The sequence below is a fragment of the Trachypithecus francoisi genome, unplaced genomic scaffold (genome assembly GCF_009764315.1).
Source record: "Trachypithecus francoisi isolate TF-2019V2 unplaced genomic scaffold, Tfra_2.0 Lachesis_group3, whole genome shotgun sequence".
Taxonomy (NCBI): domain Eukaryota; kingdom Metazoa; phylum Chordata; class Mammalia; order Primates; family Cercopithecidae; genus Trachypithecus; species Trachypithecus francoisi.
In genome coordinates, this window is record NW_022681468.1 from 55614151 (window position 1) to 55628787 (window position 14637).

Consider the following 14637-nt stretch of genomic DNA (forward strand, 5'->3'; position numbering starts at 1 on the left):
TCACCTATAAAGACACACAGTCTGAAAATAAAGGGATGGAAAAAGATGTTCCATGCCAATGGAAACAAACAAACAAAAGAGCAGGAGAAGCTATGCTTATTCAGACAAAATAAATTTCACGACAAAAACTGTAAGGGACAAAGTCATTATATAAATGATAAAGGAGTCAATTCAGCAAGAGGATATAACAATTTTATTTTGTTTTATTGAGATGGAGTCTTGCTCTGTTGCCAGGCTGGAGTGCAGTGGCACCATCTCGGCTCACTGCAACCTCTGCCTCCCAGGTTCAAGTGATTCTCCTGCCTCAGACTTCCAAATAGCTGGGACTACAGGCATGTGCTACCATGCCCGGCTAATTTTTGTATGTTTACTAGAGACGGGGTTTCACCATGTTGGCCAGGATGGTCTCAAACTCCTGACCTCAGGTGATCCACCTGCCTCAGCTTCCCAAAGTGCTGGGATGACAGGCATGAGCCACTACGCCCGGCCAACATTTAAATATCTATGCACTCAACACTGGAGCACCCAGATGTTTAAGGTAAATATTAGTAGAGCTAGGAGAGAGACAGACCCCAATACAATAATAGCTGGAGACTTTAACATGCCAATTCTCTACAATCTCTTTCAGAAGATTAGAGTTAGAGAAAACAATTCTTACTTTTTTTTTTGAGATGTAGTTTCGCTCATCTCCCAGGCTGGAATGCAATGATGCGATCCTGGCTCACTGCAACCTCTGCCTCCTGGGTTCAAGCAATTCTCATGCTTCAGCCTCCTAAGTAGCTGAGATTACAGGCGTCCACCACCACACCTGGCTAATTTTTTGTATTTTTTGTAGAGACAGGGCTTCACCATGTTGGCCAGGCTAGTCTCAAACTCCTGACCTCAAGCGATCCACCCATCTCGGCCTCCCAAAGTGCTGGGATTACTGGCGTGAGCCACTGTGCCTGGCATGAGAAAATATTTCTTAACTAATTATATGAGGCCAGCATTACCCTAATATCAAAGCCAGGCAAAGACAGTGTAAGAAAGCTACGGACTAATATCACTCATAAATATAGATGCAAAAATTCTCAACAAAATACAAACAGTCCCTAACTCACTATGGTTCTACTTAAAGATTTTTGACTTTACGGTGTGACTGTAATAACCATGAAGTAGAAATAGTACTTCAAATTTTGATTTTTGATCATTTCCTGGGCTAGTTATATGCAATATCATACTTGCTTATGCTGGGCAGCTGTGGTAACCTGCAGCTCCCAATCAGCCATGCGATGATGAGGGTAAACAACAAATACTGTACTATACTGTATTCAATATATTCAACAATTTATTATAAAATAGGCTTTGCCTTAGATTATTTTGCCCAACAATAGGCTAATATAAGTATTCTCAGCATTTTTTTTTTTTTTTTGAGACGGAGTCTTGCTCTGTCACCAGGCTGGAGTGCAGTGGCCCAATCTTGGCTCATTGCAACCTCCATCGCCCGGGTTCAAGTGATTGCCCTGCCTCAGTCTCTCGAGTAGCTGGGACTACAGGTGCACGCCACCACACCTGGCTAATTTTTTTGTATTTTAATAGAGACAGGTTTTCACCATGTTGGCCAGGATGGTCTCGATGTCCTGACTATGATCTGCAAATCTTGGCCTCCCAAAGTGCTGGGATTATGGATGTGATCCACCATGCCTGGCCAGTATTCTGAACGTATTTAAGGTAGGCTAGGCTAAGCTATGATGTTTGATAGGTTAGGTGTACTATGCATTTTTTGATTTATATTTTCAATTTACAATGGGTTTATTGGGACTTAACACCAACAAAAGTTGAGGAACATCTGTATTAGCAAATCCTGTGCAAAAAGAATTATATACCACAACTGAGTAGGATTTATCCCAGATATGCAAGGCTGGTTTAACATTTGAAAATCAATTAACAGCCAGGTGCGGTGACTGACGCCTGTAATCCCAGCACTTTGGGAGGCCAAGGTGGGCGGATCACTTGAGCTCTGAAGTTCAAGACCAGCCTGGCCAACGTAGTGAACTCCTGTCACTATTAAAAAGTACAAAAATTAGCCCAGCGTGGTGGCACGAGCCTGTAATCCCAGCTACTTGGGAGGCTGAGGCAGGAGAATCACTTGAACCTGGGAGGTGGAGGTTGCAGTGAGCCAAGATCACATCACTGCACTCCAGCCTGGGCAACAGAGCGAGACTGGGTCTCAACAACAACAAAAAAAGAAAATCAATTTACATAATCAATCACATGAGCATATCAATAGATACAGGAAAAACACTGGACAAAATCCAACACCCATTCATGATAAGAACTCTCAGCAAACTAGGAATAGACAGGAATCTCCTCAACTTAATAAAGAACATCTACAAAATACCAATGCTAACATCAGATATAATGGTGAGAAACTCAAAGCTTTCCCTTAAGATCAGGAACAAAGTAAGGATGTCCTCTCTCACCACTGCTTTTCAACATCATATTGGAAGTCTTAGTTAATGCAATAAGATAAGGAAATTTTATACAGATTGGGATGGAAGAAATAAAACTGTCTTTGTTAGCAGATGACATGACCATCTATGTAGAAAATCTGACCAGAAAATCCCTCCTGGAACTAACAAGCAATTATAGCAAGGTTTCAGGATACAGAATTAATATATAAGAGCCAATCATTTTCCTATACCAGCAATGAGTAAGTGGAATTTGAAATTAAAAACACATTAGCATTATGTTAGCAACACCCAAAATGAAATACATAGGTATAAGTCTAACAAAATATGCACAAAACTTGGATGAAAATCTTCAAAGAACATCTAAATAATTGGAGATACATTCCATATTCATGGACAGGAGATTTACTGTTATCACTTCTGGCTGGGTGCGACAGCTCATGACTGTAATCCCAGCACTTTGGGAGGCCGAGGCGGGCAGATCAAGAGGTCAGGAGTTCGAGACCAGCCTGATGAACATGTAAACCCCGTCTCTACTAAAATACAAAAATTAGCCGGGTGTGGTGTTGTGCGCCTGTAATCCCAGTTTCTCAGGAGACTGAGGCAGGAGAATCGCTTCAAACCAGCAGTCAGAAGTTGCAGTGAGCCAAGATTGCGCCATTGCACTCCAGCCTGGGTGACAGAGCGAGACTCCATCTCTAAATAAATAAATAAATATCAGTACTTCCTCACTTGATCTACAGATTCAGTGCAATCCCAATAACAATTCCAGCAAGTTATTTTGTACATATTGGCAAACTGATTCTAAAATTAATATGGAAATGCAAAAGATCTAAAATACTGAAAGACAACATCATCAGAGGACTGCCACTACCCAACTTCAAGACTTGCCACAAAGTGACAGTATTAAAGACAGCGTAGTACTGGCAAAAGAATAAGCAAATGCAGCAGAATGAAGATCTCAGGAATAGATCCACATGAATATAGTAAACTGATCTTTGACAAAGGAACAAAGGCAATATTAATGAAGCAAAGATAGTCTTTTCTTTTTCTTCTTCTTTTTTCTTTTTTTTTTTTTTTTTTTTTTTGAGACGGAGTCTCGCTCTGTCACCCAAGCTGAAGTGCACTGGCCAGATCTCAGCTCACTGCAAGCTCCGCCTCCCGGGTTCATGCCATTCTCCTGCCTCAGCCTCCTGAGTAGCTGGGACTACAGGCGCCCGCCACCTCGCCCGGCTAGTTTTTTGTATTTTTTAGTAGAGACGGGATTTCACCGTGTTAGCCAGGATGGTCTTGATCTCCTGTGCTTGTGATCCGCCCGCCTCGGCCTCCCAAAGTGCTGGGATTACAGGCTTGAGCCACCACGCCCGGCCGCAAAGATAGTCTTTTCAACAAATGGTGCTGGAACAACTGGACAGTGACATGCAAAAATATGAATCTAGACAAACACTTTACATCCCTAAAAAAAAAATTAACTCAAAATGGGCCACTGACCTAAATGTAAAACATAAAACTGTAACATTTGTAGAAGAGAAAACCTAGATAATCTTGGGTTTGGTGATGACTTCAGATACACCACCAAAGCACAGTCCATAAAATAAAGAACTGATGAGATGGACTTGCTCTGCGAAAGACAATGTTAAGAGAATTGGAAGTGAAGCCACAGATTGGGAGAAAATTTTGCAAGTCACTGCTGATAAAGGGCTGTTATCTACAATATACAAAGAATTCCTAAAACGCAACAATAAGAAAATGAATAACCTGATTGAAAAATGGGCAAAAGACCTGAACAGACACCTCGCCAAAGAAGATATATAGATGGCAAGTCAGCATATGAAAAATGTCAACATCCTATGTCATTAGGAAATTGCAAATTAAAACAACATGATACCACTACATATCTAGTAGAACAAAGAACAAAGAAACCCAAAACACTGACAATACCAAATACCGACAAGGATGTGAAGCAACAGGAACTCTCATTCATCGAGTATAGAAACTTTGGAAGGCAGCCTGGTGTTTCTTAATAAACTAAATATATTCTTACCATATGATTCAACCATCTTGATCCTTGGTATTGATCCAAATGAACTGAAAACTTATGTCTATACAAAACCTTGCACACAGATGTTTATAGCAGCTTTATTCCTAATTGCCAAAACTTGGAAGCAACCAAGATGGTTTTCAGTAGATGAATGGATAAACTGTGGTAATTCAGACAATGGAGTATGATTCAACTCTAAAAAGAAATGAGCTATAAAGCTTCGAAGATAAATGGAAGAAACGTAAATGCATACTGCTAAGTGAAGAAGCCAGTATGACTATATGACATTCTGGAAAAGACAGAACTATGTAAAGAGTAAAAATATCAGTGGTTTCCAGGGGTTAGAGAAGAGGGAGGAATGAACAGGCAGAGCACAGAGGATTTCTTAGAGCAGTGAAACTATTTTGTATGATACTACACTGGTGAATACATGTCCTTATATACATGTCAAAACCCATAGAATATACAACACCAAGAATGAGCCATAATGTAAGCAACAGACATTGAATGATTTGAAAAAATCATGCTGTGCCTATATGCTGGACTGTATGGTAACTTCATCAAAGTGGAAATTCCAAAAGAATTAAATTAATACAATGGAAAGAGGCACCAAAAAACGTGGGTATGGGGATCATCTGCTCCTTAAAATGGCTTCTTTTCCTCCCAGAAATTCTGAAATCTAAATTTTAATTCATCAATAGTATGCACTACCCTGACAATTATTCTATCACAGTGACTTTATTTCTCTCACATACATGTTTAAATAACACACTGGTGGCTGGGCATGGTGGCTCATGCCTGTAATCCCAGCACTTTGGAAGGCCAAGGCGGGCGGATCACTTGAGGTTAGGAGTTTGAGACCAGCCTGGCCAACACGGCAAAACCCCGTCTCTACTAAAAATACAAAAATTAGTGCTGGGCATGGTGGCACGCACCTGTAATCCTAGCTACTTGGGTGACTGAGGCACGAGAATTGCTTGAACCTGGGAGGCGGAGGTTGCAGTGAGCTGAGACTGCACCACTGCATTCCAGCCTGGGTGACAGAGTAAGACTGTCTCAAAAAAAAAACAAAAAAAACCCCACATTGGTGAAAACATCAGTGTGTGTGTCAACTGACAGTACAAAGTTCCAAAGTATACACATATCTCATATATATAAGATGGATATGCCTATATATATATATATATATATATATGCGCTATAGGTGCATGCCACTACACCCAGCTAATTTTTGTATTTTTGGTAGAGAAAGAGTTTTGCCATGTTGGCCAGGCTGGTCTCGAACTCCTGGCCTCAAGTGATCTGTCCACCATGTGCTGGAATTATAGACATGAGCCACCATGCCCAGCCTCTAAAAAATATTTCTAAAGGTGTTTTTGCAAAAATACTATTTGGAAAAAAGTACACTAATTTTGATGTGTTATTATATCACACTAAAAATAATAATAACCTTAAAAGAATCCTTTCTGACAACTGTAATATTCTGAGTTTTTGTTTTTTGTTTTTTTAACGACAGGTTGGTCTTGAATTTCTGGCCTCAAGCAAGCCTCCTGCCTCAGCCTCCCAGAGTGCTGCGATTACAGCCGTTAGCCACTGCCCTGGCCAGATTTTCATTCTCTTAAAGCCCATCAGAGTGTGTATTTTGTGGGGGCTAATCCAACTTTTAATATTCCAAATACACCATTTAAAAATAGAGGTGCTCTTCTAAGAGGCGGGTGAAGGCATTCACATAATCCAGAAGCCATTTTAAAACGGTGTTCCTTCTGCTCAATTTCATCTATCAGTATCTAATCAGATTTTGATATATTTTTCCCTTAAATATAAAAGACTGATGCTAAAGTTCATCAGCATCATAGCATAATAAGGTAATTACTTCCAAGATGTGAATTACTTGTGAGATTCATTTTCTAAATCTGTTATTCAGCCTAAAAATAGAAAAATGAAAACTGACAATGAAATATTTTTTGTACAATCAATTCTAATGACTGCTTTACACTGACAAAAACGAAAACAGTAATTATATATACTTTGTACAATAAATAAAATGTAAAAAAATATTTCAATACATAAATAGAAGCTTTACACATCTAAAATACAGTAAATATATATGAAATATCTCTCTAAAATTCAATGAAATACTACAAACTACTATAATTTTCATTTATAAATTATATATATTTCAATATAGAAATATTTTTCTTTAACATTTTAAATTTCAGAGATAACTTGCATGGTAATATTGTGGAGAATAATTTTATATACCAAGCTTTTTAGTAATTAATTGTAATTAGTAATTCAATGGAAGGGCATGATTGTGATAATATGAAGAGAAATTTCTTAATTATGTCAAAAGTACCATTTTTAGGAATATAAAGATACAGTGTTCTATTTCTGTATAGATGGTAATGCTGAAAATAAAACGGAAGGTATGAGATTTTTTCAGTGTCTGTCTTGAGCATAACTCTGTGGAATGGTGTGGGCCAAACTGAGGGGTTTCTATAAAGTCAAATTACTAGATTACCATCCCATCTCATTACTTACAAAAATTACTTTAGAAGCAGTCTTCTAAGGCAAAATGTATTTTAATATGTCTCAAAAAGTTAATAAAAATACTGCTTCTCAATGTTTCAAAGCCTGTATGATAAATAAACCTCCACTTTATGTACTTTAAAGCATGGTCTTTATATATAAACTAGACAAACTAATAACTTAGGGGTAATGGAGAGAAAATTGAAGACATTTATTCCTCTATTCGAATAAAGGTGAGGAAAAGTTATGATGATGCCTAAGAATACTTTACTAGCTAAGTGTCGAAAAGGGCAGGGGTTTAATATTTAATACCATTCTGGTGTTTGCCTATTTTATAATATTTGGCCCACTGTATTAGTTATTCAAGGAGAACCTTAGGTAACTTTAAAATGACTTGAGAAAGTTTATTCTTTCTGAAAGTGTGTATGTAGTGTTTTCGCATACATACATGTATTTATATATTTATGAAATTATGTTGGGGATTTCTGAAGTTCTTGAGAGTAATTTCTTATTCTCAAATGTATGTAATCTTTCCAGTAAAGAATACACATTTGAGTTAAAATCTGTTATAACTGTACTTACTTTCAGAAAGAATAATTACTGTAGCTTGTAAGGAAATTTGTTTACAAATATAATCTGCATTAACATCTTTTTTCCATATATCCCATGGCATATAGTCACTTAACAGAGTATTTGTATTCCAAATTTTATCCTTTAAAGAGAGCCTGCAATTTGGGAGTGTAAATGTACAGTCCGATTAAAATGTTAAGACATACTAAATATGTAGAGTATATAACAATTTAATTGCTACTGATCCACTGATACTTATTCTCTGTTTCTTCTTTTTGGACTCTTTGTTCTTCTCGGTGATTAGCTGCAGCCCAAAATGTTATTTTTTTGAGTACTTGTTGCAGAAGTTTAGGAGGTAATAAAGATATCTGACTTTCTAACATGATAGAATTTTTACCAATGCAGTCAAGGCATGACCTGTAAATAAAACATAACAGAATTATTAGTCTTGAACCTGAGGTTATAATATAAAAGATTTATAGTTAAGAATTCTTTCTTTTTTAACATTGTAGTACTGGACTTCCACCTTTTTTCAGTTTTAATTTTTGTCAGTACATAGTATGCATATGTATTTATGCAGTACATGAGATGTTTTGACACAGACATGCAATGCATAATAATCATGACATGGAAAATGGGGTATCCATCCCCTCAAACATTTATCCTTTATTATAGTTAAGTATTCCTAAAATTTAAAATCATCATAAAAATTTTACATGGCAATGCATTCATTTGTCTTGTTTGGAACATGATAGGATTTTTTTCCCCAGAGCACCACAATAATCATATATTTTTATAGCATAGAGACTGAATCTGACCAAAATCCAACGGAAACAGAATATACGGCTTACCATGCATAATGTTCTTTAAGGAAAAATGATTCAGACTTAATTTCAAACCAGATGAGTCTACAGCAGCTCCTGTTTATGTTATCCTTTCAGTCAGCCCAATAACCATATACCCTTCTCTCAGAACTGCCCTTTGCTTCTGTCACCTCAAGATGAAACATCTAACATCTATTTTTATATCTGCTCCATGTTTCCTCCATAAACAACTGCATGGGGGTTACATACTTGACTTATCTGACCCAGAGAGAGCAGGTTGAAAGACAGGAATGGAGCAATACAGAAAGTGCCAAGAGACCACTTGGGTTTCTACTCTTCTGGGGGCCTGGGTGTTCATTTCTTTTCCCCTTTGATTCCATTAGACTAGAGGGCAGTATCCTTCCAAGTACAATGCCCTTTTAAATCTTACGCTATTTTGAAGAGGATTTTGTACTTTAAAACCAAAAGAAACTTAAGAACTATCAAAAAAGCACCTGTTTCAATTAATAAACTTTAATTCAAAAAAATAAGTGTTAAAAATTTTTTTTAACAAACTCATTTGATTCTGCTGTGGTTTAGTTGTCATTTTTACAAGCACTTAGACTCTTAGAGATTTAGATGTTCTTCCATACTCTTATGAAGCTTTTTCCCTCCGCTCTGGAACAACTCTAAACAAGAAGTGAGTTAAAATGTCCTGGGAGGTCGAAGTACAGGTACAGGGTTCTGTGGGAATCAGAGGAAAAGAATAACTAAGACAACCTTAGCAAGCCCAGGGAAACTCTCCCGATGGGAGGTCCAAGCTGAGACCTTGAGGTTCTCAACAAATTAAAGAAACAAAGGTATTCCAGCTAGAAGAACCACATTGGCAAATCCCTAGAGATGAGAAATAAGATTACAGAAACTGCACTTCTATTGTCTAAATACAGCTGGAAGGCAGAGCATTAGAGTGGGGCATGGCCAGAAGTGAGATAGATAAATGGAGGCCCTGAGTACCACTCGAAGGAATCTGCAGTTTGTCTCTAGCAGTGGGAGCCAAGCAGGAATCATCACAATACAACAGGTGATATGTCAGCCTTCCATAGGAATATATAAGAATATTTCATGACGAATTTTTTTTTTTTTTTTCCCTGAGATGGAGTCTTTCTCTGTTACCTAGGCTGGAGTGCAGTGGCCTGATCTCGGCTTACTGCAACCTCTCACTCCTGGGTTCAAGCGATTCTCCTGCCTCAGCCTCCTGAGTAGCTGTTATTACAGGTGTGCACCATACCACACCCGGCTAATTTTTGTATTTTTAATAGAAATGGGGTTTCGCCATGTTGGCCAGGCTGGTCTTGAACTCTTACCTCAAGTGATCCGCCCACCTTGGCCTCCCAAAGTGTTGGGATTACAGGCATGAGTCACTGTGCCCGGCCTCATGCCTAATTTTTATAATAGCCCCAAATTGCAGATATCCTAAATATCTATTAATAGACTAGTTCATAAATGGTTTTTTTTTTGGGGGGATGGAGTCTCACTCTGTTGTCCAGGCTGGAGTGTAGTAATGTGATCTCGGCTCACTGCAGCCTCTGCTTCCCAGGTTCAAGCATTCTCCCACCTCATCCTCCTGAGTAGCTGGGACTACAGGCGCATGCCACCACACCCAGCTAATTTTTTTGTATTTTTAGTGGAGATGGGGTTTCACCACCTTGGCCAGGCTAGTCTCGAACTTCAAACTCCTGCCCTTGGGTGATCCACCTGCCTCGACCTCCCAAAGTGCTGGGATTACAGGCTTGAGCCATTGCACCTAGCCAATAAATTGTATTTCCACGAGATAGAACCTATATAGCCATTACTAACAAGTATAGATTTATTACACTGAATGATTATTTACATGAAAGATATTACAAAACAGCCTGCATAATTTGATCCTTTATACACATTCACATATACATATATGTGTACTGCTCTTGCTGAGGTTTCCAATGACCTCTTAGCATGATTAAGTCCACTCTAATCATTTAATAAAATCATTAAAATCATGTTTATATGGTTATATATTGATCATTATATAAATGATTTATATATAAAATCTCTCTCTCTTGGGTGGTGTGGCTCATGCCTGTAATCCCAGCACTTTGGGAGGCCGAGGCGGGCAGATCATGAGGTCAGGAGTTCGAGACCAGCCTGGCCAATATGGTGAAACCCCGTCCCTACTAAAAATACAAAAATTAGCCGGGTGTGGTGGTGTGTGCCTGTAATTCCAGTTACTTGGGAGGCTGAGGCAGAAGAATCGCTTGAACCCGGGAGGCGGAGGCTACAGAGAGCCAAGATTGCACCACTGCACTCCAGCCTTGGCAACAGAATGAGACTCCATCTCAAAAGAAAAAAAAAGCAAAAAAAAAAAACCTCTCTCTTTTTACAATCAGAATAATATAGCTCTTTCTTTTAATTTCTTATAATATTCTTTTATATCCAAAGGTATGATGAACATGATCCCACAAATCTACTAGACAATATAAGCCACTTTCTATCATTTCCACATTTCTTCATCTACCGCATTACTGCTTATCTTCCCTCCCAAACCTGGGTTTTCTGCTTTTTGGAACACCAGTTGTATGTTCTATAAGCACCCCTGCTTCCTCTGACTTTCTGAAATCTAAGAAAATTGTTGTGTGTGCAGCTTTCTTGAGAAAATAGTACACATTTTCCCTCGTCTCCATTTTCACAGTCAAGGATCCAGTGTCTGTAGTCTCACTCCTCACCACTGCTTCCAGGTTATATCATTTCACATGCAGGTGTTGCCATCCACTAACCTCTGACTCATTTTCCCCCAGTCACTGAAGACTTTGGCCCTGGCTCACCACAGTCCCTTTTCTTAACTGGTTTTAGCATCTGTGTGGAGAACCCTTTTCATTCTTTATGATCTCGCTCGGGACAGTTCCACCTGTGAAATCTTAAATTCCCATCCTCTTCTTGGACCAGAAACCTCTTATCCTTTTAATTCTTACACTCCCTTACTGCTTGGACTCTTCTGGGTTCTCCAAATAATAAGACCCTTCCAGTTTTAACTTTCTTTCGTATCCAGCCTAGTTCCCTGAACTTCTTTCTCTTGCCAGCAATTTTAATCCTCTTCTCCACCGTTTCTGTTACCCATCCCAGCCAAACTGCAATGATGGATAAATTCAGCCGGTCATCTCCTTTCTGCACCTGCGACCCGGCTGCTTAGTGCTACTGGGGAAAGCCATTTTTCTCAGCTATGGTGACACTACATATTGATGATATTCTACCACAGCTGCATGCTCCTTTGTTATATATCCCACAGACAGAAGTCAGTATCTTCTTGCTGTCACCTAGGCAGCTACTTCAAATCTTCACCATTCATCTTAAGTTCTTATCCTCACCTCTCTTTTCTCTTATCAGATGACCTCACTATCAACTGGAACTTCTCAATATCCTGCCCCAGCCAAAACAGTTTTCTATCTATATATCCATACTTCCTTCTTTCTCCACTATTTTAAAGAAAAGAATCCTTTCTCCAGTCAAGGACTAATTTAAAAATCTTTTTGCTAAAATCACCTTCTCAAGACACTGCTCTACCCGCTTTTCCTATATTTTCTTGTGTCTTTTTTTTTTTTTGAGATGGAGTCTCGCTCTGTCACCCAGGCTGGAGTGCAGTGGCCAGATCTCAGCTCACTGCAAGCTCCGCCTCCCAGGTTTACGCCATTCTCTCGCCTCAGCCTCCCAAGTAGCTGGGACTACAGGGGCCCGCCATCTCGCCCGGCTAATTTTTTTGTATTTTTTTTGTAGAGACGGGGTTTCACCGTGTTAGCCAGGATGGTCTCGATCTCCTGACCTCGTGATCCACCCATCTCGGCCTCCCAAAGTGCTGGGATTACAGGCTTGAGCCACCGCGCCCGGCCACATTTTCTTGTTTCTAACAACCTACTCTCCATTGGCTTCTCCTGCCCAACCAGCATATAAACAAACATACTCAGCCTCCCTTGGTCTTGGTGCTCTTCCCCAGAAGTCATCCTGGCTTCCACCTTCACCAACAGAGAAACGGTGAAGAGGATTAAAATTGCTGGCAAGAGAAAAGAAGTGCAGGTGAACTAGGCTGGATACGAAAGAAAGTTAAAACTGGAAGGGTCTTATTATTTGGAGAACCCAGAAGAGTCCAAGCAGTAAGGGAGTGTAAGAATTAAAAGGATAAGAGGTTTCTGGTCCAAGAAGAGGATGGGAGTTTAAGATTTCACAGGTGGAACTGTCCTGAGCGAGATCATAAAGAATGAAAAGGGTTCTCCACACAGATGCTAAAACCAGTTAAGAAAAGGGACTGTGGTGAGCCAGGCCAAAGTCTTCAGTGACTGGGGGAAAATGAGTCAGAGGTTAGTGGATGGCAACACCTGCATGTGAAATGATATAACCTGGAAGCAGTGGTGAGGAGACTACAGACACTGGATCCTTGACTGTGAAAATGGAGATGAGGGAAAATGTGTACTATCCACAGGGCTTTTCAATCCAAATATTCTGGGATCTCTTTACAGTAGTCTTTCCTTGTTCAGATCTCCCTTCTCTTGGTTTTTGTGCTACCATTATCTCCTGGCTAGCCTTCAACTTCTCTGGTCACTCTCTTGCTGCCTCCTTTTCTTCTCCCTACCTCTCAAATGTAGTAAGTTCCTAATGCTGAGTTGTTGGCTTCCTTCTTACTCCTAAAACTCCTCCTGGCCAGAGCTAATCCACACTTACTAATTCTCCAGTGATTCTGAAATTTTATGTCTGGCCCAGACCTTTTCCCATATATTTAAGCATTTAATGAATAGCTCCACTGGAGTTCCCATAAACACTTAGCACATCCAAAACCAAACTCATCATTTCTACCCTTATCCCATCTTCAGACCACTGCCTTTCTCCATATTCCTATCATTAATTCTTCCCACTCCTTTTCCTTGGCATCTATTTAACTACCAAGTCCATTCTCTCTCCTAAATATCTCCATCTCCCTTCCTTCTCCAGCCCCATTGATACTTTCCAGATCAGACGTTCACTCTGTACCTGACCACGGTACTAGTCTCTTTACCGATTTTCTTTACCCAGTCACATATCCCTTCAATTTTTCATCCACTCTGTTGCCAGAGGAATTGTCTAACTTGTAATATGATCATCTTACTCTCTTGCTCCAAATTTTTGAATGGCTCTTGATCTCTTTTACACCAGATACTGTAAAAGAGAGATAAAGTTCTAGATGACATATGATTTCTGATTTCTTGTCCAACATCATTTCTTGCAACTCTCTGCCTCATACTACATTCCAGGGATGCTGAATAATTCAGTTTCCAGAACACACTATGCTTTTATATATATCTTTACACTAATACCCTTTCATTGTTTGTTCATGGCAAATTCTTAGCTCAAACCCTTCTTCTGTGAAGATGTCCCTAACCTTTGCCATCTTAATCATAGACAGACAAAAGGCCTTCTTCTCCAGTATTCTCATAAACTTTGTATATGTTTCTCTTAAGGCAATTTCCTTTTTCTATTGTAGAAAAAGTCTGAAAGCTTGAAAGTCTACCTTCTATATTATTAGCAATTTTAGGGAAAGGCCATGCCTTTTTATTTCATGGCACAGTGCCTTCCCAAGTAGGCACTCAAGTGTTTCTTGATCCCCGCATATGAGGAACCCGCAATCCAAAGTGCAGGCCACACCCTGGACTAATTAAATCACCACCTGTGGGGGCAGAACACAGGCATTAATTTTTTTGAAGCCCCTCATGAGAGTTTAGTTTGAGAACTACTGTGCGAAGAGAAGGGGTAGTTAAGAAAGATATTAGAAAGGTCCAGTTTGAGCTAGTCTAATGGTTTTCAAGTGGTTCATGTTACAGAATATCTAAATGTTACAGTATACTCCTTGAAATATAGCATGCCCTCTCTTTCTCTCTCTCTTTCTCATATGTCTTCGCTTATGTTATTCCCTCTGCATAAAATTCCCACACATGTTCACTGGGCAACTTCTACATCTCTCAAATCCTTTCTCCCAACTCTCATAGATAGAAATAGGTGTTTCTTTTATAATCCTCCCACTAAACTTTGTATGGACTCCTTTTAGAGCAAGAATGTATGAGCTAAGACACTATAAGTCATATCACCAACTTAACACTAGCTTTGGGGTTAAAAAAGAAATTCTTCGATATTAAATGTCTGTGTATGTGTATATATACAGTCAGCCCCCTGTATCTATAAGTTCCTC

General features: G+C 39.2%; 1 protein-coding gene across 1 annotated transcript in view; it reads right to left on the bottom strand.

Moving 5' to 3' along the window:
* Positions 1 to 6449: 6449 nt before the first annotated feature.
* Positions 6450 to 14637, bottom strand: part of KLHDC1 (kelch domain containing 1) — a 64520-nt gene continuing 56332 nt past the window's right edge. The window contains exon 13 of the mRNA XM_033188110.1: positions 6450 to 8007. Within this exon, the coding sequence (XP_033044001.1) occupies positions 7821 to 8007 (187 nt within the window). The 3' untranslated portion in view covers positions 6450 to 7820. The remainder of the gene's footprint in view (positions 8008 to 14637) is intronic.